This window comes from Tinamus guttatus, unplaced genomic scaffold, assembly GCF_059628265.1.
Source record: "Tinamus guttatus ecotype Peru unplaced genomic scaffold, ASM5962826v1 Tinamus_guttatus_pri_ptg000208l, whole genome shotgun sequence".
In the NCBI taxonomy this organism is placed as follows: Eukaryota; Metazoa; Chordata; class Aves; order Tinamiformes; family Tinamidae; genus Tinamus; species Tinamus guttatus.
This window is the reverse complement of record NW_028288742.1, coordinates 6,783,090-6,809,917: the sequence shown is the minus strand read 5'-3', so window position 1 is coordinate 6,809,917 and position 26,828 is coordinate 6,783,090. Positions and strand designations below refer to the sequence as shown.

Genomic DNA, 26,828 nt, shown 5'->3' with positions numbered 1-26,828 from the left:
AGCTAGTCTCATCCCCCAGGTATTGGGTGCTGCCACCCGTCTGCATTAGTGTGTGATATCTCCACTTAGACTGGAAAGGAGATACAAGGAGCCCCTACCTGGCAGGGTCTGCGCGAGCAAACCCAGAAGGAGTTGTCTCCCCCAGGCCGTACTGCACCCAGTGCCTCCATGTATCTCCAGCAACCCCTGCTGTTGGAGGGCTTTGGGATGAGTTGCAAAGTCCTACCACATACAAACATTTATGACTTTCATAGAGATTTTGAACCTCAAAGTCCTGCAATTCCAGGCCAAATCCCTTCCTGGAGTTTCAGCTGTCTGCAGGATCCCTCTGCCTGAGCTATTGCCATCACATATTTTGTTCTTTCAAATGGCTGCGATAGTCCACCCTGAGCCTGCTGCTGAAGTGCCTTAGGCTACACAGACACTGGGTTGCTGTTCTCGTCCCCAGTCAAGATTCCCACGTCTCCTTCTAATCCTTACCCAGCCTTTTATTTCACTCACTTCTCTGTTGTTTTGCATCAGAGGCTGTCCAGGTCTGAGATCCAGGAACAGGAGGATAAATATGAGCCTACGTAGACCTTCTTTTCACATGGTAAGAAATTATTTACACTTGGTTTGGGATTTGCTGCTCTACTAATTTTGTTGTCTCCTCATTTGCCCATTTGTCCCACATTTGAGATGCTGTTCCCTCCGTCTCTGACTTCCTCCCTCCTTCCCTTCTTCCCTTGCTTCCCCCACATGTGCACTTCTTTCCTCCCTCCTCCTCACATTTGGCCTGGTAAGGCAGGTGCAAGAAGAAGACAAGGAAGATAATCCATCAACTCAAATATCACTGAGTTTTATGGAGAAAGGGGGAAAGAGATGCAAAACTAAATGACCTTTAAAACAACTGATTCTTAGGTTCCCTCCTCCATCTAGAAGCTGTTCTTGTGCTCTGCTGTAACCTTCTCTTCTCTGTTCCAGCATTTATTTATAAGTACTATCAATAATTAAGAAGCTGCCTGCCTGCTTTCCTCGGCTACAGTGTTGACAGAGGCATCTCTGACATTTCCTGGCTCACCCGAGCTGCTTTGCTCATTTGGGCTTTAATTTTCCTTCCTCTGTCATGTTAGAAACACAGGAATCACCGATCTGGAATGGACCAAAGGTTGCCCTTGCAGAAAAGCTCCCCACAGCCTGTGAGTTGCACCCAGCAGAAGTGACCTGCAACCCGCACACTTGCACCCTGCAGCTGCAGCAGCAGCAGCAGCAGCGGCAGCAGCGCAGCACAGTCTGCCCAGGGTTTTCCCACTTCTCCCTCACCAGTCTCCAAAAGAAGAGACACTCTCTTGCTCTGGGTCAGGCTGGGACGTGCTGCCGTTGGTCTCATAGCACCAACACCGTCCCCGCAGCTCTGCAGCTGTTCTAGTCCCATGACCTGCCTCGGACACCTTCTAGTTCAGAGGAATGCACTAGCAGCCTGGTAGATGCTCTTCTCCCGCCGCTTTCCTGTCACAGGAACCTCCCTGATCCCCTGCCCTTCCATGATGCCCATCCCTACAAGGAGGGGCCAGCTAGGTAGCCAGGAAGGGGCTGTTGTCACCTGCAGGTTCCTTGCTGGTATGCCAGGGCTCACCCAGGGCAGTCTGGCTTGTCCCTGTCCTCTCCAGGGGGCAGGGAGCTCCACACAACACACAGCTTGCTTATTGCGGACATCATCATGGCTATGGCTGCTTGCAGTGAGCAAGCAAGGGCTTTGCCATCTGGCACTGGGGGCTCACCATGACCCCTGTCCTGGGCCTGGGCACCCAGCCCTGGCACACAGTGAGGCACATGGAAGAGACACAGCCAGCAGTGCAGCCAGAAAGCACAGCTAAGGCAGGCGATCCCTAGCAGGTTGAACTGGAGAAGGCCTTATGGGAAAGGACGAAGGGTGCGCATGGGCTTAGAAATCAAGGACCCTCTCCTACCCACCAGAACCATGAGCAGCTAGAAAACTGGGAAGAGATGGAAGGTTTAAAACTGGCCTGGAAGAGGCACCTGTGTCCTGCTGTTGCCTTCAGGAAACCCTCACCCTTCATGAGCTGGGGATGTGCTCAGAAGATGAGGTTCACCCCAGAGTCCAGAGACAGGCCATGTAGAGAGACCACAGGCCAGGCCTGGCACATCCCTGAACTTTGGTATTTCTTGGGGACACTCTGGGGTCACTCCTCTTGGGTTCAAAGGCAGCCTGCAGTCATCTGGCAACCCCTGGTCCTTGAAAAAAACCTTGGCCATTCTGTTTCCAAGCAGAGCATGCAGCATCCCAGGCTGAGCCCTAGCCCTTTGCCAGCATGCTGCTGTGACGGCCTTCGCAGGGAAGCCTGGTGATTTTCCTTGATCTGGGATGTTAGCACCAGCCAGACAAGCTGTGCAGAGAGCTGCAGCCAGGCGCGTTCAGCAGCAAGCACCCAGCTTCCTCCAAGCACACAGCTGTGCCTTGAGTTCATTTTCTCTGCCAAAGGGAACAGGACAGGGCTGGAGCTCTCCCGTGGTCCCAGCACCCTGGTGCAGGGTGACAGAGTGCCCTGCAGGACCTGGGAGCCGGGTGCAGCAGCAGTGGGAAGTGAATCTGTCACAGAGTGTCTCTGGAAGGACAGTGATGGGTAGCTGGCAGCTCCCCAGCCCTCCCAGTGCTGGTCTGCACTGCCCCGGGAGGACCGAGGTGCATAGGGGGAACAGGGCACCAAAGGACAGCGTCAACTCAGCAGCCCTCAGAGCACAAACTCCCAGGCTGTCCTATCCCATCAGTGTCTGGTTCCCACCATAGTGACCATACTGACATTGTCCTTGATGAGATGGGGTGGATGGGGTCTGCTCCTGCCCTCTCCACATCCCCCGGCTGTCTTGCACCAGACCCTGCAAAGGCAGATACAGTATGTGTGGAGCTGCTGAGAGATACCAGGGGTCAGAGAGCAGGAAAAGACTCCTCTGCCACTAGGTGCCCCCCACGCAGCCCAGCCTGTCTAGAGGCTGTTGGCAGAGCTGGACAATGGCCTCATTGGAGGTGTGACAAGCCCTCGGACCTCTCGGCTGCTTTCTCACAGCCATGTAAAAGAAAGATGCTGCACCTCCCTGCTTTATGCTTTTCAAAATCTTCCTGGGCACAGTCTGTGCTGTAGGATGTGATTCTCCTTCCCTGCCCCTGTTGACACTTACCCCTGTTGCAAACACCTCGGGTTTATCGAACTACAGCACAGAAGGGAGAGATGGGAATCTGTGTGTGTGTGGAGGAGGAATGAAGCATATTCACAGGCTAAAATGCAAAGCATGCACATCCCCAGCCAGGGAAGAGAAAAGTTTCACACCTTCTCTGCATCCCGTGAAGGCTGCAATAAGCTAAGCCAGGAATAGAAGTCACTAACTAGATCCTTTTCCTCCTCTAAGTGAAAATCCAGCCAACTTTCTTCACCTCCCTCGTCTGCGCCTGTAGTAGCTTGGTGCTATTGAGGAGCTGCAGCAGCACGTATGCTGTCCCAACCTGGCTTACATGGCTGGTGCCAAGTTTGTTGGGCTGCAGATAGCTTGCCAGGCTGCCAGGCTCCCATAGCAGAGCAAAAGAGGACAAGAACGAGCTCATACTGGGGCAGGCTCAGTAGATGACCCCAGCCCCCACTACAAGGGGGAAGCACGAACAGATTAAAGTCTCCTCACAGATATCTCCAGCAAGAAGATACACAGAAGCATATACATAGGATCCAGACTCAGCCCTCTGAAAGGTGCTTTCTTACCTCTTGATGCACTGAGACATCTATCTGACCTGTGTCTTGCACTTGGCTATAAACCTTTCTCCCTCTGACACTACCCAGGTGCACTTCTTGCCTTAAGCAGCCTGCTGAGAAAAGCCCGCTTAGCTCTGCTGAGAACAGGCTGTTCTGCAGCGAAGCAGACGCTGTGGGAAGCGGATGCCATGGCTCACACTGGGAGGTCACATTGGTCCCCCTGGGTCATCCATGCCAGGGAGCCCTACCGCTAGGCTGCAAGTGTGTAGGACAACCATGAGCATGGCTAGCACAGATGAGGGAGCTGGCCTGCATCCAGCACCCTTAGCCAGGACATGACTGTCCCATTTCACATAAATAGAAATGCAGAGGAGGAGGCTATTAAACGTGTTCAGTAACAGTGTTATCCTATTAACTGTCTCCTTTATGGCCTGAGCTGCCATGGCAAGCACTATTTCTGAGCATGTTCCCTCCTAGACTCTATTAAGGGGCATGGCTTCCCCATTGCCTTGAAGGAGCTGGGGGGGCTGTGACCTGGCAATGAGAGGACACATGCTCTGGGGCCAGGATCTCTGGGGACTGCTGTGACACAGCAGTGATTTCAGGCAAGGGAGACCCCAGAGGTTACAGAGTACTAATGGGAGCCATCCAGGTCCCATGGAGATCTCTGTCCCTGCCTGTCAAGAAGAGTTGTAAGAATGTGTCAAAATCCTTTTAGGAAGGGGGATATTGCTCAAGCAGCACCCAGTTTCCAAGCCAGAAGGAGCAGGCACTGTGCTAACGCTGCCATCTGAAGTAAAAAGGTCAGGATTATTTGAGCAAATCCTCCCTGAATCCCTTCCACAATCCAAACACAGCTCCATGCTCCCAGCGGGACTCAGAGATGGGATATTTCTGCTGCTCACTGGGTCCCAGGCACTTTGTGGCAGGACTTTCGCTTTGTTTTTTCCCCTCCTTGTTCTAATCTGAATAAGTAGGGATTTGGGGATTTGTTCTGCCTGAGAGAATCTTGTTAAACTTTTCAGATCTGTGCTTTCCGAAAAGGGAACCACTCAATGGCTGTGAGCAACGCCATCTGACCAAGACATTTTCCAGACAGTAAGGAAGGATGCGGGGGCGAGGGAGCAAGAGGAAGCAGCAGCTGTGGTCAGGTCCTAGGCGTCCAAGGCAATTAATTGTGTATTAATTATAACATAGCCTGGGAGCTGGGCACAGTGAAGAGCTTCCAGCCAGGCCTCTTCTTCCCTGGTACCTCTTTATCTGAAGTTCTACTAGTCCTTCCCTCTTGAGTCCCACTGAGGCTGGGGCTAAAGACTAGTTAAGCCAGGTAAAACAGCCTTACATCTCCATTCACTTGAAGAGTTGGACTTGTTCTTCATTTCTTCTCTGTGGAAAGAAAGGGAGGGGAGCCTGGCACTGCTTCCAGTGGAATCTAGTTTGTCATCTGGCACTTGGAAGTAATGGAAGGGGCTGAGTGGGAGTCCATGGGGCAGCCTGAAACTTCTGGCCTGGTGTTAAAGAGATCTCAGAGAGATGGAAGGAAAGAGTGCTCCAACAGCAAGGGGACAGGGGGTTGCCAGGAGCTCCTGAAGATTTTCTTCATTCACTCAAGGAAAAGTACAATCAGAAAAATACACTTTAAATATAAGAAGTGCTGATTAAATTAACTTTGGAAGTTTTAGATGGGCAGGATCTGGCAATGAGCTTACCCTTTTCTTCCCCTCCTGCTAAAAGCAGCAAGGGCCTGCGAGGGTACTGAGTCTCCATGGTGGAAAGGGAACTGAACCAAACAGGGATATATCCAGCCCTGTGGAAAGAAAGCAAGGATTAAGCTGACTTTTGAGGCACTGTGGCTGTTCAGATTGGCACAGACAAGAGCCTGAAGAAGTGGGGTAAGCTAGGTGCAGGGTGCAGCTTCCCTAAGCACCTTGGGCATACATCCAGTCTGAGGATGTTGTGCTCTGGGGCCAGAATTTGTGGTACATAGGAAAGATTTAAGAGCTCCCATTTTTCCTGGGCAGTGCTTCCTCAGAGGCACAGCCTCAAAGGATAAAGGAAATCTCTGGCCCTGATTTTTGTATACAAGCTAAAGCAACCTGGGTGAAAGAAACCCTTCTGCTTTGGAGTTCGGACCAGGCTTGGAGTGGTGGAAGTAGGAAGAAAACTCCTCCTTGAGCAAGTCTTATGTCACATTTTAGGGCCAGAGTGAGATCAGCTTTTGCAGCCTGTCTGCTGGTTGCATCTGGCTCCTCCAGGATGCTCAGCATCCACGGACGAAGGCCTGCAGGATGTCCTAGGCAGATAAGCCTCTATGTTCACGTTGCTGAGTGTTGCTTCCCGCAGAGCTGGCTCAGGCAGCAGATGGGCTGGTTCCTATGTTACCATCTCTCCCTGGAAGTGCAGGGAAGGGGGGCTGGAAGGTAGGAGGTGGAACCAAATCTAGTCTAATTAAAGGTAATTACCATTCATCCCAGGAAACGGTAGGAGACAGAACCCACATTCTCCTGGCTTATTAATAGCTGTCAGCAGCTGCACAGATCCTGCTGGGACCCAAGTAGAGCGGAAAGTTTTGGGAGGAGATGCAGTGCTGAGACACATCATGTTCTCCCATCCCTTTTAGTGCCAGCTTTCCAGGGGGTTACTTCCCCCTTCCAGGATGCCTTTTCTTTTGCCACTTCCTCCAAGACTGCAGGAGATGCAGATGGCTTAAAGCAATGTTTTCAAGCAGGAACTGTAGGAAGTCACAAGGCAAGGGAACTTGGGCAGGAGCAGTGGCTCCATCTCACAGGACTTTGGAACCTGTCCCTGGTTTTCAGTATCCTGAATTTGCTGAGTCTCCACCAATTTGGCAACTTTCTGTGCTTCTCTGAAAAGCATAAAAGCCCTTTAGAGGACTCCCCCCAGAGCCAAGGACAAACCTCACTGTTTCCTGCCCTAGTGAATCCCTTTGTACCAGGCACTCATCAAACAACAAACGCCTCCTCCCAAAGACATTCTTCAACTGTACCCACAGTTCTTCCCCCAGGAGAGTGCCAGAGACAGAACAAACTACATCTGGCAAATTGGGTATGTCCCATTTAAGGCATTAGCTAGAGAAGCTGCTCCACAGGGCATAAAGGACTTGCCTAAAATCATGCCCTAAACCTGTGTGGTGACTTCTGGCCATCACAGTGTGATCTGAGGACAAAGGGGACTGCAGAAGCTGCAAAAGCATAGCTGACAGAGGACACATGCACATATATTTTCCCCTTCCCCTCCTGCTACCTCCAGATGCCAGTACAAACAAACAGTCTGCTGCTTGCCACGGGCAAAAACCTCACCAGATGCATTTGTGCAGTCCCCGAGGAGACAGCTGGTGCTAGTGCTATCTCATCAGGGAGAAACCAAGAAGTAGATTAGCAGACAGAAGAGTCGCTTTGCTGCGGGGTGTTTTAGTGGCTTGGCAAAGCAGGCCAGAGGACAGAAACACACCTGGGCACCTGAGCTGCTTTTTCTACCTAGATATTGCTACTTTTCACTTTGCCACTTGTTAATATCTGGCAATAGTGCCAGTCTCAGCAACATTCAACATGGATTCACTGCCATTGCTACATGGCTTCCAGCAAACCTGCGCTCTACTACCGGACCAAGGATTCCCCTCTGTGACATCGGGCTGTCTCATGCAGCAACCCTGAAGTGGAAGATGAGATGCATCCAACATTGTCTTTGAGAGAGGGGAAAGGCCCTGCATCTTACTGAAGTTTGTCCATAAAAGAAATGTGCTGAAGAGTTTTGCAATGACAAGGAGTGGACTGGAGGGAGAAAGGGAAGCACAAGGTCAATAGAAAAAAAACAAGACAGCAACAGAGAAGGGTAACTTAAAAGGAGAGGCCCAAAACAAACGGAATTGCTCCTCAGACCAGTACAGAAAATTTGTTTTTTAACCTCTACAGGTCCCTGCAGCATGTAGGCTCTCTGCAGTCCACTAGTCTCTTTTTCTGATTGTTCTTCAACAGCAAAAACCTGCTATGCCTTGTGAAAGATCATGTGGAGATGCAGTAGAAGGTTTGGAGGTCTCCAATGAAGTCTGGGCTTTTGGTGTCACAGCCATTGAAATAACAGCGAACTGCAAACGTAAGCCTTGCACAGACAAAACTAGAGGTACTCCCTCCCACCTCTCATCTTCCCGGGGCTTCCTGGTGCTTCCTTCATCCTTTATATGACTCCTCTATTACAAGTGCTTACAAACACCCCCCAGAGAGACAAAGAAATCCAAGCTGGGGAAGCTAGGTAGGGTAATATCTTTCCAGTCCACCATGTCTACGACACTAACAAAACTTATTGCCTTAAAGCTGCAACCCCATTTCCTGAAAGCGTTCTGAAATTTTACGTGAGCCACAGAGAATACCATGCCATTGCATGCACCGCACAGCAAAACCTGGCAGCTCTCCTATTTATTGTTTTGATATTAAGACTTACTGATATTAATTGCCCTCAAACTCCAGACAAAGATGTTTGAGTGGATAATGCATAATAGCAGTATAAAACTGGAAGTGGGAAATTTGAGATCTAACAGCTGGAAGGAGGGTCTGGTTCTGCTGCTTGTGTTTACATTAGGAATCAAACTGAATTCATAAATAAGTGCAGGGAAATCAATGTTGGAGAAAATATTTATGGTTATATATTGTCCTCATTCCTGCTTTAGAAGATCTCAAAAGCTGAAAAAGTGCTCCCAGAATTAACCTCCAGTGTGGGACCAGTGTCGGTAAAGGTCCTGGAAAGGATGCTGACACCCTCACTGTGTTAAACACAAGCTGTGTCACTTTCTTCTCTGCAACTGAAGGAGTGACAGAATGAGGCTACACCTAGAAAAGAAGTAAATTACTACTAAAGTATCAGCACTTTGAAACTCACAAGCCAGGTCTCAAAATCTAGTTTTTTATTTATTTATTAATCCTGTCTTTCAATTTATTGTTTTCTTGCAGAGCCTTTAGGATAACCTTGGATCACATTTGTAACACTTTCTTGACAACTAGAAGGTATATTTTAAATGAAATACCAGTGCAGCTTCCCCAGAATACCATCTATCATGGGACTCACAATAAAAAAAAAAGAGATTGTGAGAGCTGGCAACAGTATTAAACATGCTCCCATGGGGCACACACTGGCTGGGGTTGTGATGTGCACACCATTGAGCGCATGACCATTTTGAAAGAGCAAAGGAAAATCGCATTTCAGTCAGAGAATGTGCTGGTAAATACTGACATGTTTAGATATGAGAAATGGAAAAAAAGGGGACACATGCTTGGTTCCCCTTGTTTATTTTGTGTTTCCCATGGTATTGTGTGTGCGGCTGTTATTTTGCTTAGGATTGAGGTGTCTCCCATGCGCTACAAGAAGTGCTCACAGCAGAATGAGGGAAGAGGCGGCTGGGGAGAACAGGCAGACGGGGCACAGCAGAGGTAGACTGAGACATCAGTGCAGATCCACTCAATCTCAGGACAGTTCTAGCGTGTGAGAAGCCCGTCTGCGGCAGCCCCAGGGCTTCCCACTTCCCCGAGAAGCCATCGGCCTTTCCTTGGGGCACCGGCTCAGAGAGCGGTGTGGGGAGTCGGGTCCCTCGGGACAGCACGGTGGCCTCGCTCCGCCGCAAAGCAGACACGCGCGGCCAGGCGCACAGTCACAGGCCCCCTCACTCCCCCCAGCCCCGCTTCCGCCTGCCCTAGCAACGCGGCGTCCGCAGCGACTGCAACACTGCGGAGGCCGCCGCGGCTGCCCAGGTGAGGGCTGGCAGCGGGCAGAGGGGCAGGCCAGCACTACGGGCGATTGGAGAACCCCCCGAGGCCGCCGGGAAGGCTGGGCCGGGGAGAGGAAACGGTCCCTTGCTGGCGGCGAGGAGCTGCCCGGGGAGAGGAAACGGTCCCTTGCTGGCTGCGAGGACCTGCCCGGTCTCCCGGGGCGGAGAGGTGGAGGGGCCGGGGTGGGGGAACACTTCTGCCATCCGCCATTTCTGCACCTTCCACCGAGTTCCGCCGAGTTCCGCCGAGTTACAGCAGTTCGTTAAGGTCTCCCGACGGGAACTGTCTGTTTGGGTGCTTACCTCTTATTTTATGACAGGAATGGCTGAAATAACAGGGGCTTGCTGGTCAGAATTAGCCAAGCACTGGTATAAATGAGGAACCCATAGTTGGGACGCTCACGACCAGGGGAGATCTCAGTAGAGAGCTTGCAAATTAGATCTGTTGTCACTTGTTTGCCAAATTTGACTTTAGGCCTCTAACTAACTTGTGTTTTTCTCTTCCTTCTCTGTGGTTGTCACCCTGGGAAGCGGTGCCTGCCCACGCTGTGGTTCAAAACGCCTCTCGCCTTGGGGGCCCTGCAACCCGCAGGGTAAGGAGCCGCTCTGGGAGGGTTTCAGCGAGGAGCAGGCAGGAACAGGCACTGCTGGTTAAAAGCACAGGCCTATGATTTTGGGTCTGGACTCTGCTTGTAGCGTTATCATAGGCTCCCAGTGTCCTCTGTCTGGTCTCCATAGCCCTGCGTTTCCTCAGCAAATGCTCCCTTATTCCCTTCGCAGTTCTTGGAGAGTTGGAGAGAACAAATTGGAGAAAAATACTGTTATTCATAATTATTATTAATAAACAGACTAATCTAGTGAGGTTTTTTCCCCCCACTTTTTGGGATTCTGTAGAGGAAAACAAGTTTTATTGCTGGGAGGAGATAGTATAACGTCTCTGTCATCAGGCATTTCAGAGATGCCAAATAGTGCCTTTGACTGAGGGCTGAGCTTTTGGAAACAGCCAGATGTTCTCCTTAACTCTCGGCATATCCTTTCTCCTGGGTCTCCAAGGGCTGGCGTGGTGGGGGCAGCTGTGCAGAGCAGCAAGGGCTATAATGGGCAGTGCTCAGTTCCTCAACTGCTTTCATGTTTCAGAAAGGTCCTTTCTGAACAGGACCCTAACCTGGACAGCATGTCTGGTATGTTGACAGTTATCTAGGACCAGATTGTTGGCCATCGACACCTATCATATTACAGTGACTAATTGTATTCCCTAATAGCTGGCTAATCCAGTTCTGCTTGATCACCACTCACAGACAATTTCCAGTTTGAAACTCAATAAATCCGTCATCTGGCATGTATTTTTTTTCCTTTACTTAAGGCCCATTCCAGAGACTTAGGCTCTTTAGGAGTCTGCAATAAGCATATTTAAGCATATTTAGTATCAGCCTTTCTATATAAGCAAAAGGGTCGTGTGTCACTGCTGGAGGTATGGGGATTAGCAGTCCTAGCTGGTGCTCAGGATCCTTTGCTGATGTCTCACTTAGCCCCTGCAGAGTGTGGCGGATAGCTGTAGTTCAGCTAGCATTTCCATAATACAGCAGCAATGATGTGAGAACTTCCTTAGTTCCTGGGTGAACCAAGGTTCAGTGCAAATGCAATCTTAGCTAAGGCATAAGCATATTCAAGAAGAATTTCCCCTTACCTTTACAAATTCTCCAGTTAGCGGGGCCTTTACAATGATTCAGCTCCTTGGGTCAACATATTCTGGTAGGAGTCATCAGCCAAATGTCACCAGTTTCCACATGACTTTTCTCAGTGGTCTTTCTGGGATGTGGTGTCGATCAAAAAAACTGAATTCTTTGTTGTTGTTGTTTTTGTTTGAGCAGATGTCCTATTTCCAGATCAAAGGAGGTAAATGGCTACAGGAAGGGAATCATAAAAGATTTCCTTCTCTGAGGGAAAGGAAATATGATTTTTTAGAAATCTGAGTATAATTTACCTTTCAGTCTAATCCATACATTAAATGATATAAACTCAGAATTTACTACATGGCCCATTTGTTGTATATCATTTCATAAATCCTTTGTAATGTAGGTGACTTAAGTATAGCGTGGGTGGAGAGGAGCATGTGTTAATGCTGTTGACTTGACTTATTGATAATCAGTGAATTACAACACTTTCTAGTGTTTAAATACATGCGCAGCAAATCCAGCCATGGGAATTGGTTTAGGATATTAACTCTGCCTTTATGAGATGCCTAAGGCCATGACAGAAGGGGTGCAACACTGAAAGCAACTGTAGCCTTTCCAGGCTACATATCTGGACATCCAGACCCACAGATGCTCACAGAAAAATGAGGTGCTGAAAACAAGCAGTGTCGTGCAGTTACCACGCTGAAGGTGGTGTGAATTGATTCAGTGTGATCAATGACTCAGTGCCAGACTCAACCCTCCCAAACACCTCAGTTGTGGGGTTGATTCAGACACCTTGTGGGCTAGTTGTCACATACGAACAGCCTTCCTCTTGCTAGATTCATGTTCACGCTGAATACTGAGTAGGAATGGCAGAGTTAGAGGAGCTGGCTTGGTGCAGAGCTCAGAGAGAGATGAAAGTCCTCAGCAGCTGGGCCGCAAACACCCTGAGCTCTGTTCCGCAGCCTCACATTTGGAATCAGTCTTCACTGAGACTAATTCCCATCACACCAGGCAACCATAACTAAACTTCATCCAACATACAGAGGGGTTGCACTGATTTCTATAGCTAGACTTATGTTCTGGCTGAAAACAGTTGTGTCTCCTGCTTGATCTGCAGGAGGCCATTTGGCAGTCTTGTATGCACCATGGGTTACTTTCTAAAAATTGATTTACCATCAGTATACTGGCAATCAGATTATTTGCTGGAACACAACCATGAAATAATCCTACGCCATCAATGTCGCATTAGCTTTTCCTAACAGCTGGTCTTTAAAGATTGCTCCCAGAAGGTCAGAAAAGTCATCAAAAGCTCCAATCAGCTGTGACTGGCCTGGGGGACACAGTGACACAGATGCTTTTTGAATAGGATGAAGGACTGAGCAAGGAGAAAACATTTTTTTTTCCGGGCCCCTCTCCTGTTTTGTTGTCACCTCACTGCCGTCTGGTTGCGCTTTCCCTTTCCGCTAGAGACCACCAGCATTAAGAGCTGGGTTTTCAACTATGTCAACATGTTCTCTTTGCCCTCAGTGGTAGCTTGCCATCACAGCACCTTCCTCAGGGGGCAGAAAGCTCTTCAATCAAAAGTTTCTCATTTTTTATTTTGGAACAGCTACATGGCACATCATCCATTCCTTCTTCAGATCAAGCACTTTTTTTTTCTATGGCCTTTGCCTTCGTCATCCTTTCACCAATGCCTGGAGCAGAGCATCATCATCCTGCTTTGTGATGGAGGAATCCCTGCCCCTGTGATCTCCTTCATCCCTGTTTCCTGATTCTCATTCTGAAAATGTTATTAAACCCACTGAAAATGCATTTAAAGAAGCCTTTACTAAGACACTTGCTGCAGTATGATATGAATCATTTTGCTTTGCTCTTAAAGTTCCTGGCATTTCACAAATCTTTTGCACATTCCTTTGTAGACCCTTTCATCAGATGTCTTTTGGAGGAGGAAGGAGCAAAGGAAGGAAAACTAGCAAAGCTTACTACAAAGCTTTCAAGAAAAGAGGGGCTTGTGCTGACTGCACAAACTGGGACTTCAGAGGAAAGGAAGCAGCCTCACGCAGAGGAAGAAAATGAGGCATTTCATATAGGGAGCTCCATCTGGCTCTTGTCCTCTGTAAAGAAGGAGTTGTTTGTGATCAAAGCTCTGTTCAGTTGAGGGAAGTTGTGGCACAAGTTACTACATGGCAGTCAGCTTCTATGTAGGATGTTGTCACAGGATCTCTTAACTCTATTATGGTGCAGCACCCCTGCTGCCCCAAGGCATTCCCTTGCCCCTGTAGGAAGCTGCCCTTGCCTCTGACACTGCCAGCCATCGTTCTGCCTCGTGCTGATTTCACGTGCCCCTAGACTCTAGCTGTCTCTCTCCATTTCAATCAGCTCCCTTGAAATTCAGGTCCTAACAGGGACTTTCGTGCTTTTGTGGGCCCCTTTTCTCACCCCCTGAACTGCAGCCCTGTTAAGTCCCAATAAAGAGATATCATGGGTTTGGGCATCCTGGGCCAGACTTGCCAAGCCTGGGCAATGCTGTTGAACACAGGACTCGTAAGACAAAAGAAAAGCCTTCTCATTCCTAGCGTGTCCTCTGACACTTTCAGATTGGTGGAGTTGGTGAGGGAACCATTAGGACTTTCAGACAATAATCATACATGTGTGATAATGAAAGCCAAGAGTGCTGATCTTGAAGCTGGGGTAAAAGTAACTAATGGGAAGATTTGGTTTGGGAAAGCTTTGTAGAGCTAATAAGACTTGGGCATCCTGCCTTTTGCTCTAGGCTGGATCTTTTAGGTCTTAAAGGCTGTGTTCAATGTGGGTCTGAAGAAATCTGACCCACCTTATCTGTTAATGGATGTTTGGAAGAGGTTCAGCTGGTAAGTAATTGATAAAGTCAGAAAAAAAATGAATATATAGTATGCATCTGCTTTTAAAGAGTCATAAGAGTATGAATATTGGATCAGATGGGAACTTTCTGGGCTAATTTCCCATTTCTGACAGCGGCCAGATGCAGGTATACATGTTGCTTCCCTCCAGCACTCTCTCCACCTCCAACCATTTTCAACTCATATTGAGGTGTTTTTTGTGTATGTTTAGTCATTCTCAAGAGCTTTATCTTCTATGAACTTGTTCATAGAAGACTCCACAATTTTTCAACATCCTGTGGCAAGAAACTACCCAGCATTAGCTACAGATGGTGTGAGGAACCATCTCTTTTCTGTGTTTTGAACCCAGCTACTGCCAGCTTCACTTAAGGCCTCTACTTCTTTTATCAGAAGAAATCTATTTATTAGAGGAAGCAACCAATTCCTGTCCATCCTCTTCAATAACACTTTGAATTAACACCACATTATTATCTGTTTATTACATGTGGTACATAGATATATGTGCCATATATAAGGATAAGACTAAATAATAGATGCGGTGCTGCATCCAGTCCAAGAAGAGGAAACAAGCAAAGTGCAGGGGGAGAGCGCATTACAAAAGAGCAATGTGAGCTACAAAAGAGCAATGTGAGCAAAGTATTGTTATGTCTGGCCTTTTACTAAAATTAACTTTTTCTGTTCTAGGCAGCCCAGCTGGAAAACGTGGTGGTGACTTCTGGTCTCAAGGAGAAGTAGAAACAGCAGGATGGAGGAGCCAGTGTCTGGTGACGTGAGCACAGCCCTTCCCTCCTTCCCATCCCAGGCCAGCCTTGCTGAAGATTCGCGCTGCATACAACGCGTCATCGCTGAGGATCCTGAGTGGTCCCTTGCCATTGTCCCGCAGCTCACTGAGCTCTGCCTCCAGCACATCATTCACAATTTTGAAAGTAAGCAGGAGTGCCTGTCCGCTCGGACATACAGGGAGACAGCTCTGTCTTGGGGACCAGAAGGTCAGCAGAGCAGGCAGGTGCATCTGAAAGACATAGAGGGTGGTACCCAGCCCTGACAGAAACAGATGGAGAAAAACATCTCCTCTATCAGCTAGTTAAACCAACTGTTTAGTTGCTAAGCATGTACTTGCACACTCCAGAGATGTTTTAGTCCTCTGGGCTGTTACCCAGAATGTGACTTTGTCCTAACCTTGTCCTACCATTTCTTCCTCCTTCTATGGTCTGCTGGACTCACTATGTCAGCTGTGACCAGCACTGTGAAGTTGCTTTCCTTATCTTGGTTCATGCATCCATTATGGTAGCACTCAAGGATGGAGCCCCCCATTGTGCTGAGTGAGACATAGCACTAACATATACTCCCTGCTCTAAGAAACCACCATCTCAAAATTCATATTGTACTCACAGTTTCAGGCCTTTTCCATAGCTTTTGCTGGTGATATGACAAGTCATGTCTGCAGGCAGGGAAGGTACTTTTGAGGAAGGTGGACTGATGAAACACAGCAAAACATAGAAACAGCATCTCATCTGGGAAGTAAATGAGAGTGGGAAAGACAAACTCTTCTTGTGTATTTGGCTGACTTGGTGGAGTTGTAGAAAAGGCTGAAGATAGGGTATGTCCACACTGAAACTGTAACACATTATGGAGAAACTCAGTGCTGCTTTAGAGACCAGGAAGTAGTGCTTGAGGATCCTACCTGGGAGACTTTCCAAGGTCTGTCAGTTTGATCAGTCTGCCTGAGGCCAGATGGATTGGACCATAGTGTATGAACATAAGTGTGCTTAATTTCTTGGTGTCCTTCATAGTAGAATCTGACCTGTGCAGTCCACTGCTGTTGCCTGAGTGAGGCAGACTGAAGCTAGTTCAGTTATGCCAATGTATGTCCCATTTCTGCCTACACTGTGAGTCTTTAAAGAAAAGATCACTACAGTAACAGCTGTAGGACACTGGAAAACAGACTCCTGGAAGAAGCTGTGGTATAACTCTGGGTGTTCTTAGGAAGGACATGCTCCAGAGAGAAAGATATACATATATAAGAGCCACTTTTTCTCTGATTTCCCGTGCTCTGTGATTCAACACATATATATATTTTTCACCAAGTATTCACATTGCATATACACACAGCTTTTCTCTGGCATCTCTTGGAGAACATCCACCAAAGGTAAGTCAGCTAACACTCAGGGCAAGGCTTCAGGGAAGGTACTGAGGAGAGAAAGCACCTTTATTTAAGTGGGGTGGATGCGAAGGCTAAGAAAAATTGTGTCTTAGTGAGAAGGAATCAAGAATCATTTGGGGGTTAGACAGACGTCTGAGTTAAGATGAAAAGACAAGAAGACTTGTATGAAAAGTGCACAGACAGTTCACTTCTCAAATATCATCTCTTAATATGGTTAGAATCAAAAGAAAAGTTCAGCGAATGACAAGACAAATTCTACCATCACTGTAAGCCTAGAATAGCTGTGTTAGGGGCATCTGTCTTCCTCTGAATATAAACAGAATTAAAACCAAATTTGTTCAAAACTACATGCAAATTCCCAGCTGTATTGACTTGTAGGTCAATAACCTTAATTGGGACCATATTTGTGGTACCCAGCTTCGGTAGTTACAGAGATGGGAGTTATGTTTCTGATGCAGTTTTCAAATATTATGAGAGTAAATTCAATTATGCATATATTGTATAGTGAAAGATAGAAATCCTACACAAAAATGAGTCATTTTCTGCCAGCTTAGTTCCATGCATCAGCTAATGGCAATTCAGAAGGGAGCCAGTATCAATAGAGGGAAGGGCATGGACACACAGCTGAGGGTCTGGACAGAACCCTGGCCTACAGGGGCCAGGGGTCTACAGCCCAGAGCAATCTCTTCTCCTCTCCATCCCCTCCAGAAAACCCTGTTATAGACCGTCTTCTGCCTGAGCACCAAAGGAAGGTGCTGGACAAGCTCTCCACTGGCCTTCCACTCACTGTGACTGCCAACCTAATACACGATGAGGACTACTGGAAGAGGTGCTGCACTCAGCGCTGGAAAGTATGCGTCGTCTCCAACTATGGAAACAGCTGGAAGCGGATGTTCTTTGAACGTCATCTGGAGAATATCCTAAAATGTTTCATCCCTAATGTCACAGACCCCAATCAGGTCCTAGAGCTCATACCGCTCTGCAGAGAGTATGTGTGGAGACTGGAGATTGATCAGTTCCTGCCACCAGTGATGCTGGATCAAAAGGAGGAGGAAGAGGATTTTGATGATTCAGGGAGTGATTTTGAGCTCAATGAAGTCTCCGTGCATCACTATGACCTGGGACCCCTCATTACTGCTCTCCCTCATCTTGAAGAGCTTAATCTTACTTACGGTGTGAAGGACTGTGGTATGAACTTTGAGTGGAACCTCTTTAACTTCACCTACCAGGACTGTTCCAACCTGGCTGTCGCCTTGAAGAAGTGCCGCAACTTGAAAGTAATGTATCCCAAACTGAACCTTTATTCCTCATTTAGATCTTCAAATTGCCTGGGGGAATAAACCTAGGGACCACTTTTCATTGCTAGACACTTCTAGTTTTGCCAGCCCAGTGGGCCATTTGTAAGCATCTGGCTCAAATTCTCTGCCTCTCTGGGGCAAGTCTGTGTTGGCCAACAGAGAGCAGGGACATCCAGGTGGTAACCTTCTGTACTGCTCCAGTCAGGTCTATAGCTGCTGCAATCCCTAGAGCTGCACCAGCCTTAACTGAGCTGAGTGAAATGTCAGGGCATAAAGATTCATTCCCCTTTAGTTATGCTGTCTTGTAGCAGGGTAGCACCTTTCCCTTTGATAGTTCTAGTGTGCCAGAGTGAAGTTGACTTGCTGGCCTAGTGCTAAGTATCTTGTCTGGTGTGTTTTTGTTAGAACAGGTTGTCTGAGGGTCAGTAAGCAAAACATTTGCTCCTTCAAAAACTCACTCCCTGTAGCCAGAGAGAAAACAGCTGCTTTAACTTCCAACACAGTTCTGGGAGGAAGAAAAAGAAAATTCCAGAGATTGCTTTTCATTAGGACAGTTTCTGGTGGCTTATGCTCGGTCAGTACATATTAGAATACCCCAGAGCAGTCAAGACCCCAAGGAAGAACATGGGAGAAACATTCACATTTTTCCCTACAGTGATGTTTTTTTTTTTTTTAGGGGGGGCACCAATATAATCTTAAGTTCTGTGACGATTACAACACAGAAATTCAGACCTACCAAATGTCCATGGACATTGCTGTCCAGAGAGCCCAGAGAGATTTGTCTGCAGGCTTCTCCCCACAGATTGGCAGACTTTGGGCAATATCCTTCCACTTCGCTTCGAAAAGAGAATTTTTCATGTAACTATTGAGGTGCCCTGGCCATCTAGGGCGTTGCGCTTAACAAAGAGCACTGCAGGTTATTGCCAGTGGACATGAAGGTGGCCCACGCTAGACTGGACAGCAAGTATTTGATTGTGGTGTGCGGCAAGTTCTGCTATTAGAATGAGTTCTGCAGTTGCTCTCTGCAGAAGTTTGGGCAGCTTTATCTCATTTAATTTAACTCTCTGTGTCCAAGATCTGGACAGAAGACAGGTGCAGGCGTTTCCAGGTTAACCATTTCACCCTAGAATAGGGATGAGGTGTCAGTGGCATGACCTGCCTTCTGGAAGAGCCCGCCCTAGCAGCTATTTTATTTAGCCTACATGACAAGGTGTCTGAAGCAAAGCAAGATGAATTCTGCCTCTGGTGAGCAGCTACCATGGGCTTAACTCACTTGAGGTCTTCTGAGAAGTTCATTCCAAAGTACAGGTCATTTTAATATCCCTGTCTATTATCCCAACAGGTTTTCAAGCTGACACGCAGTAAAGTGGATGATGACAGGGCCAGGCTGCTCATCCGGAACTTGCTGGATCACCCCTCTTTGATGGAGCTGAACTTGTCCCACAATCTCATCGGGGACAAGGGGGCACGTGCTGTTGGCAAGTTGATCAACCACAGCAAATTAGAAATCCTTGATCTGTGTAACAACCAGATCCGTCACCCGGGGGCTCAGGCTATAGCTCAAGCCCTGGCCAATAACTCCACCCTGACCTCCCTGAATCTACGTCTCAACTGCGTGGAGGATGAAGGCGGGCAGGCAATTGGCCGTGCCCTGCTGACCAACACCACTCTGAAGTCTATCCATCTAGGAAGCAATGAGCTGTCAGAGCCAACCGCTACGCTTTTCTGCCAAGTCCTTGCTCAGAACAGCACACTGACCAGCATCAATTTCTCATGCAACCACATAGGGCTGGTAAGAGAAATCTTTTCATTTCGCAGCTTGTGTGTCTGAGAGGTTGTGTTGCAAAGCAGTCCACTCTGTCTCAAAGCCACAGAGCCATGGGCATCCTTTACTTTTCCCTCCTGCTGTGATAACAACAGTTACAAGTAATGAAGAGACTATAGCAGCAGATGTCAGGAAGCAGAGGAACACATTTTTTTTCTGTATGCACTCACACAGATATATCTCAGCTATTACGTCTAGCTCTTTTCACAGAGCTCTCAGGAGGAGTCTGGTGTCCAAGCTTTGAGCTTCTGGGCAGACAAATTTCCCCATGGGAAACAGAAATCTAGGAAATTGGGAAAATCAGAGCCACTTTACACACATGGAGAGTAGAAAATAGCATTGTATGCTATATAAGTGGCATGATATTAGGGCCTGAGATCTGCTGTGCCACCTGTCACTCAGGTAGTTTCATCCTTTCCAGAAGCTCCCCTGGCCATCAAACTCTCAGAGCAGATGATTAGAAAATTGTATGGGTTATTGAGCTGCTGTAACTCACCCTACAGTTCTGGGCTGGTTCAAAAACTACACATCTGGATGTTTACATGTGGCTCCTAAACCATGGGCTCATATTTTCAGATGGAGGAGCATCCGCAGATCCTGCTACATCCTTAAGAGTTACTGCATGCACCATCTCCACAAAACAAACCACTTTTCTTCAGCTGATTAAAAAGATCTTTAGAAATCTGAAACTAGACAGCCAAATACAATTATGTTAGATTTCAAACTTTCTGTGCTGCCTCAATTTTCTGTCACAATAAAGCGGTAGCAAGACCAGCTGTCCCTGCTGGCAGGAATATTGGCTCAATGTATTTGCCAAAGGTTTTAAAAAGATTTGATGTCAGAAAACCTTCTGTGAGTTTTGATTTTTATGATCCTGGATACAGAAAAACATTTGAGCGTAATGATACAAGGGGAAAAGCCTGGAAAGGAGACAGAAGGATTTTTGCTTAGAAAATAATAATCTCTGTGCTTAGTACCTTCCATAAGATGAGCTCTCCTAGTACCCAGCTGTGAAGCTCCACAGCATCCCAACAAGTGGACTGGTATTATCATCTTTGTTTTATATACAGAGTGATCCTGAACATGGCCATACAGCTCAGGGGCTGAGATTCCTGGGTTCCAAATTGCTAGAGTTATGCCAAATTCTGGCCACTGTACTCTCTTAAAAGTATCATGTCCTTTTTAGCAAAGGTGTAGCAAGTGGGATGCTGGGGAGAGTGGACTGTCTGAATGTAAGAGGTTGGAACAGGAAGTGTATCCAGGATCTAAAAGAGAATAGCTGTAGGAAAAAGGAGAAGTCATATGGTCATATCTCTAAAGATAATTTTTCAGGTGAGGGAAGGAAATGCACCGACTGTTCGTAAAGTTGATGTCTATGTGCCATTTTCCATTGGAGTTTGAACTTACTATGCAGACTAGGCTTTACCTGATGGACAGTGTCCCCAGCAAGAGCTGATTCTCCCAGGGAGATGGCATCTGTGCAGGAGAGCATGAGCACAGGAACCACATCCTCATCTCCACAGACCTCATCTTCCATGGAGATGAGGAAAAGTGCACACATCATGCTGCCATTTTCCCAAGCCAGCTGTGTGGTGAGGACTGGGGCGGAGAGCCTCTTAGAACTCCTTTCATGTTATTATCCCTGTCTGTGTTATGAACCGACCTGAGCTTGAGGACTGCTGACATGATACCCAGAGGGAGATGTTAGCACCTGTCATATCATGGTGTGCTGCATAAGGTTACACTGCTCTGCACTTCTCCTGTAAGCAATGTTTCAGGCTTGGGTGGAGGTCTTAGTCACTTTTAGCACTCTCTGATGGGCTCCTTTCTCTGCAGCTTTAATACCAACAGCAGGGAAGTGCAGAGGAAGCTGCTCTGGGGTTGAGAACCAGGCAACACTAAAATTCACTCTCTTACTTTCTCCTCTTTTCTCTCACCAATTGCAGGATGGTGGCAAGCAGCTGCTTGAAGGGCTCATGGATAACAAGATCTTGACTGAATTTGACCTCCGCCTGGCTGAGGTGGGCCAGGAGAGTGAGTATCTCATCAACCAAATTTTGTGGGCTAACCAGGAGAGAGCCCGGCTGAAATCTCTGCAGTATCCATCAGTCAAACCCTTCTGAAGAAAAATCTCCAGGAATCAATGGACTTTTCAGGTACTGGTAGTCCACTGTGTAAGATCTGTCATGAAATACCTATTCTATCTGAGTGCTGTGGCAAATGTGCCTCCCTGCTGCACGTGAGCAGGAGGGAAGCATAGGAGGCACTTAATGCCTATAATCCAGACCAGCCACAGACCACAGAGAAGGGCCTCTACAGTTTCTTCAGACATTTCCCCCTCTCCCCACCCATTTCCCACATTCTGCTCTTCCACAGATTTCAATTATCTCATGTTACCTTTGTGCCAGAAATTACAGCTCTCTGGAGCTGCAAGAAAGGGTGGTCTGTCAGAAAAATGTCATACAACCACTGGTGGTGGCGGTGGCTCTAACTGGCCATGGTTTGTTTGCAGGAAGGTATTCAGCCTCTGAAATGTCACCAACACAGTGACTGGCAACAGGAGCAAAGACATTCACCCGCTCAGTCTTCTGTGTTTCTAGACCACCTGCTTTGTCCAAGGCTTTGATATAGGATGGGATTTTTCATCCTTAATTTACTGCTAAACAGCATCCATTTGATAGCAGAGCAAATGCTACATTAATATCAGTCTCTGTGTGTGAAGAGTAATGTTTTAATGCCTTTTGGGAAGGCAGCCTTTACTTGTCTTTTTGTGTGTGTGTGTTTTTGAGAAGCACTCAACTTGTGACAGCTACTACAGCCTTTCTTTGCCAGATCCCTATCATCCTAGCCCGTGGCTCAATATGAGAAAAGCATTAGATCTAATGGGACTGTAGTGGCTTCACAGAAGTAATTTGCCTCCTAAGTTCTCTCTCCCACTGTGTTCAACATTAAATCCCCTCTCCTGTGGTTCGTTATATACTCCTGTAGGAATCGAAGGGTAGGATTATGAAAGGGAATGAGTTTGGGCAACTGGATGTTGTTACACCTGTAAAATACCGAAGATGAACAGCACTCCTAAATGGACAAGTTCAGATTTAATCCTCAAGGCAGGCAGCTATTTCAGGCTTTTTCCTGGAGGAGGAAGTAAGGGTAGAAGGATGTTCGTAGTTGCTCAGAAGCTTTTTCTTGTAATTCATCCAGCTGAGGTTTTAGCTCTGTTCTTATAGCAAAGCCTGTCTAGCTTGTGATACGAGTAGTGAAATGTAAAGAAGGCCATTCAATAAATGACATCTCTTCAACATCCTTTCTTACTTTGTGCTGTCAGGCCTTTGAGCACTTCCAGTCCTGTTTTGCAAACAGGTGAATTCCTTAAAACCGGATGCTCAGGAAGACTCTTTCCATCCAAGCCTGTCAAAAAACATCTGTGTTTCGCAGATCTTTGAATGGAAGGGATCCCTCCTGGGAACCTGCAGGACTGCTGGATCACAGATCTCACAGAAAGCAGCAAAGCCTGGATGCCTTGCTGTAAATGGAGCCACTTCCTTGGGATTGGAGGGAGGCAGATATAAGAAGAAGCCCAGGCTGTCACTTACCCTTCCCTTCCAGTCACCCAAGGAGGCTAGGAAAGGCCACCTACCTGATTGCCTTGGTCCTTTGATCAGCCCAATCAGAAGAGGCTGGCAGGAAATTAAGGAAACTGGCTGACCCTTCTAGGCCTCCAATCACTCCCTGCCCTCTGAGCAATGCAGGGGCTTCAAGGGTCTCCCGACTCTGGCCTGCACCAGTGCTCACAGACCCACTGCTGAGAGCCACGTCAGTGAATCATCTGAAACTTTTATTACACCGATTTGGTTTACAATCTTTGTACTTTGATATTTCCAACAAAAAAGGCAACATTGTGATATACCGTTTGTACATATATAGAGAGACAGACAGAGCTAGATCATATTGACATAGTTGAAAAGTAAAAACTGTTCCCAGTGCTCACAAAAGAATTTGTTAGCCATGTACCCGCTTGTGCCTTGCTCTGCCTGATGTATACAGACATCTGTGGCTCTGCTGCCTGCAGACCCCGGGCCAACAGGGCCTCTACCTGCTTGATGCCATGGCCTTATAGATCAGAGAAGATAGAGTGCAAGGCTATCACCAGCAGCAGTGGCCACACCAGGGGTGGCGACACAGATCACCCCAACACTCTTGCAGATCAGTATTAGCTCCCTTCCAAATTATTCATGGATGCTCCAAGGGCTAGGTCTGCAAGAAAATATAACCAGTGGCAGCAGCTATGAAGCCTTCCCACCCTGGCATCTCCAACTACTTGTTTCCCATCCTCGAGACCGAGGTATTGAATAGATTAATTTCTTTTTATTTGCATTTACAAAATATTTCTACTGATTGACACACCTGAATGAGATGAGAGCTTGTGTTTAGAAAACGGCAGAAAAGACCCAGATCAGATTCAGGCTGAAGAAGGAAAAGCTCCAGCAGTAAAGGTGGGACTTCAGTTGAAGGGGATGGCCTTGTCCTGGGTGTAGCTCTGCGCGCAGGGCTGTGTCTGAACAACCAGCACTGCAGGAAGGGCTAGTGCAGAAGGACAGTCGTGTGAACCTTCAAACATGACAGCAGAGCCAGTAAAGAGCAGGGCTGGAAAGAAAAAGGCTGTGAATATGTGTCACAGGAAAAACTCTGTGAAATTGCTTTCCAGGATACTCGCAGCTCCCCTGACTGCAAAAGGCCAAGATTGTTAACAAAGCACCGAAGCTTTCTAAACACCATCCAAACACGTTTCCAGGCCATCACGTGCACGAACTCCTGGCTAGGTAGCTGTCTGGAGAACCCTTTACCATCCCTCCCAAAAATCTCTCAGCCTGTCAAAGAGCAAAACGAAAACCAAGCTTGATCTGCGTGGCCAGACACTTGCCCATATGCAAGAGATCAGCAGAGTGAATTATCAACCAGCTTATAAGGGTTCAAACTGTCTCAAATGCTGTACAAGATGGTAAAAAATGAAGCCCATTCTCAGACAACTGCCAGAAATAGCAGATTCATTCAAAGAACAATCCCATTTCTGGCAGGTCACTTGCCACATTCAGGCCCAGCTGCATAGGTGTGGGACTGACCTGCCATGTGGTAACTACTGGATAATGAATCTGGAAGGGCTCGTGCTGCAGTGTGGTGCTGATGCAGGCTGAGGTGATCCCCTAGCCCTTCAAATCTCCTGGATACAAAATTCATATCCAGGAGTCATTGCGAGGCTTTGAGGAGGAATGCCGACTATGGGCCTCTGAATCTAAGAGGGAATTACCTTTTGGGGGAACTTTTCCTCCCTCCCGTCACCATCCGCCACTGAGGAACGTGGGTGGCCTGTGAGCCGCATTCAGCCCAGGAGGACAACTGGCAGCCAAGCTGGGAGCATCCTCTTGCTAAGAGGGTGCTCATCGGTCTGTAACAATGAGATGGGGGCCGCCAGGAAGGAAAAGAGGCTTCCAGACTTCTGAATTCAGGGGAATGACACACGCGCTGTTGCTCGCAGCGTGCCAGGAGGTGCCTGTGCTCCAGCGTGACAGGGTGCGAGGCTGGCTCCCTATGGCAGCAGATGGCGAGCCGGGCTCCGCTGCTCGGAGTGCCGCGCCGCGGTGGAAGGACCTGGTGGCTGCTTTCCCAGGCCTCTCGGCTTCTGCTCGCAGCCACGGAGGCATCGATTTGCAAGGTGTCAGGCTGGCATATGGCATAAACGTGACAGCAGGTTGGTTTCAAGAACCATCTAGGGACAGAGGAGCAGGCTGCCTTGGGGACAGGCACACACCATACATGGGAATCATTACTGCCCTCATGCTCCCTTTGCTCCATGAGGGCTGGCCTTGTGCGCACTGAAATTCTGTCCCTGTCTGCCAGGGCACCTGCTGGCCTTCAGCACAACCAGCCATGAACAGCAGAGAAGGAGCACAGCGGAGCCAGCTGTGTCTCCTGGCAGGCTGAGGGTCTCGGTTCAGGCAGCCTTGGAACATTTCCAGGTCTCTCCTGGAGAGGGGAACTCTGAATTCGAGAGTAAGTTGCATGCTTGGAAAACAGTATGGCAGGCACAACTACCCTGATGCACACAATGTGCAGACCACAGCCCTGCACCCCAGGTGACTGACACAGCTCTGCTGATTGCTGGTGACCCACTGTTTTACCCCATTAGCACCAAAAATGCTGGTGCTCTACACACAACTCCTCCCCTCCAAATGTTCCCACCAGTGAGGCCTCTCCTGGCCCCAGGCACTGCTCTGCTGACAGAGGTCCGTGTCAGTCTGTGCTTTCTGCTAACAGGACCCTCTCCTGGGTTTTTCCTTTAGTCACAGTGAAAAGAGATGAAGCTGGAGCTCATGTGGCTGGGAAGATGGGAAGCAGCACAGAGCCAGCCCCTGCATCAGCTTTCCTAGGCAGAGGGGATAGCTAAGAGATGCAGCAGTTCCTCCCTACAGGCTGTGCCTGAAATAGCCAACACTGTCAGATCCCGATCTCCAGCCTTGATGGATTAGCCTCTCCGAGGCACAGGGCAATTTATTCATTAGTGACATTTACACCTTGTGGCTGCAGCATCCATTGTGGTTTGGCGACACGTGCTCAAGCTGTCATTGCTGAGCTGGGAGGCAACGCTGCTGCTCTGACGATGAAGGGAGGCTTGGCCTAGGCACCTGAGCTCACAAATGCCTCCTGCCTGTCTCCTTAGCCAGAGCATGTTCACAGACTGCTTTTTTTTCTCTCTCTCTCTCTAAATTCCCTCTGTCTCTTCCCTCAAATCACTGGTGCCCGAGCACACAGGCTCCTGCTCTGTCTTGTTTCACATCTCCCACAAAAGCCATCCCATCTGCAAAGCCGACAACAGGCGCTAACATACAGACCGTCCCCTCCTAGATCTTGCTGAACATTTGCACTGTTTTGCCCTCCTAAATTAGCTCCTCCATGAGCTGGATCTTGCTCAGCCCACAGCAATGCTTCCCTCCATCTCAGCAGAGCAGCACAGAGCCCGTGCTCAGCAAAGCCCCTGCAGACACGCTGCTTCCACCCTGACACCGTTCCCTGGCCCCACGCAGCTACAGGAGCCTACTTGCTCCTCTTCTTCCGGGAGAACACCAAGGAATTGGAGACGAGGAACAGCAAAATGCCAGGGGCTCCTGTTTTCTGGCTTCAGTCTGTTGAACTCCGCAAAGCTCTGAACGGCCTGCCCACAAGGGCTGAAGAAAGTGCTGTCCAGCTGCCCAGGAAAGCGTAAGGGGATGCACAGAGGCTACACTATTTCCCCTGGAGGCAAGCACAAGGCACGCAAGCGCACAAGCAGTGTTTGAAGGCGGCGTACACTCAAACTCGTAGGTTACCCTGAGGTCTGGCCACACACACGGCCAGAGGTAAATACACATTCACTGGTATTTCATGGCTGGCCAGCAGCACCCAGCAGAGAGGAGACTGAAATGGGACAAACTC

General features: G+C 48.2%; 1 protein-coding gene across 1 annotated transcript; it reads left to right on the top strand.

The window, feature by feature from the left end:
• Nucleotides 1-14,819: 14,819 nt before the first annotated feature.
• Nucleotides 14,820-21,484, top strand: DRC5 (dynein regulatory complex subunit 5). Its single transcript, XM_010214014.2, has 4 exons — nt 14,820-15,000; nt 16,947-17,515; nt 18,879-19,328; nt 21,308-21,484. Exons 1-4 carry the CDS (start codon nt 14,820-14,822, stop codon nt 21,482-21,484), a joined length of 1,377 nt encoding a protein of 458 aa, XP_010212316.2.
• The last annotated feature ends 5,344 nt before the right edge of the window (nt 21,485-26,828 follow it).

Coding starts and splice junctions, on each gene's coding strand:
- DRC5 (XM_010214014.2), top strand. CDS start 14,820: ATGGAGGAGCCAGTGTCTGGTGACGTGAGCACAGCCCTTCCCTCCTTC. Junction 17,516..18,878: donor AGAAGTGCCGCAACTTGAAA/GTAATGTATCCC, acceptor TTATCCCAACAG/GTTTTCAAGCTGACACGCAG. Junction 19,329..21,307: donor CATGCAACCACATAGGGCTG/GTAAGAGAAATC, acceptor CACCAATTGCAG/GATGGTGGCAAGCAGCTGCT.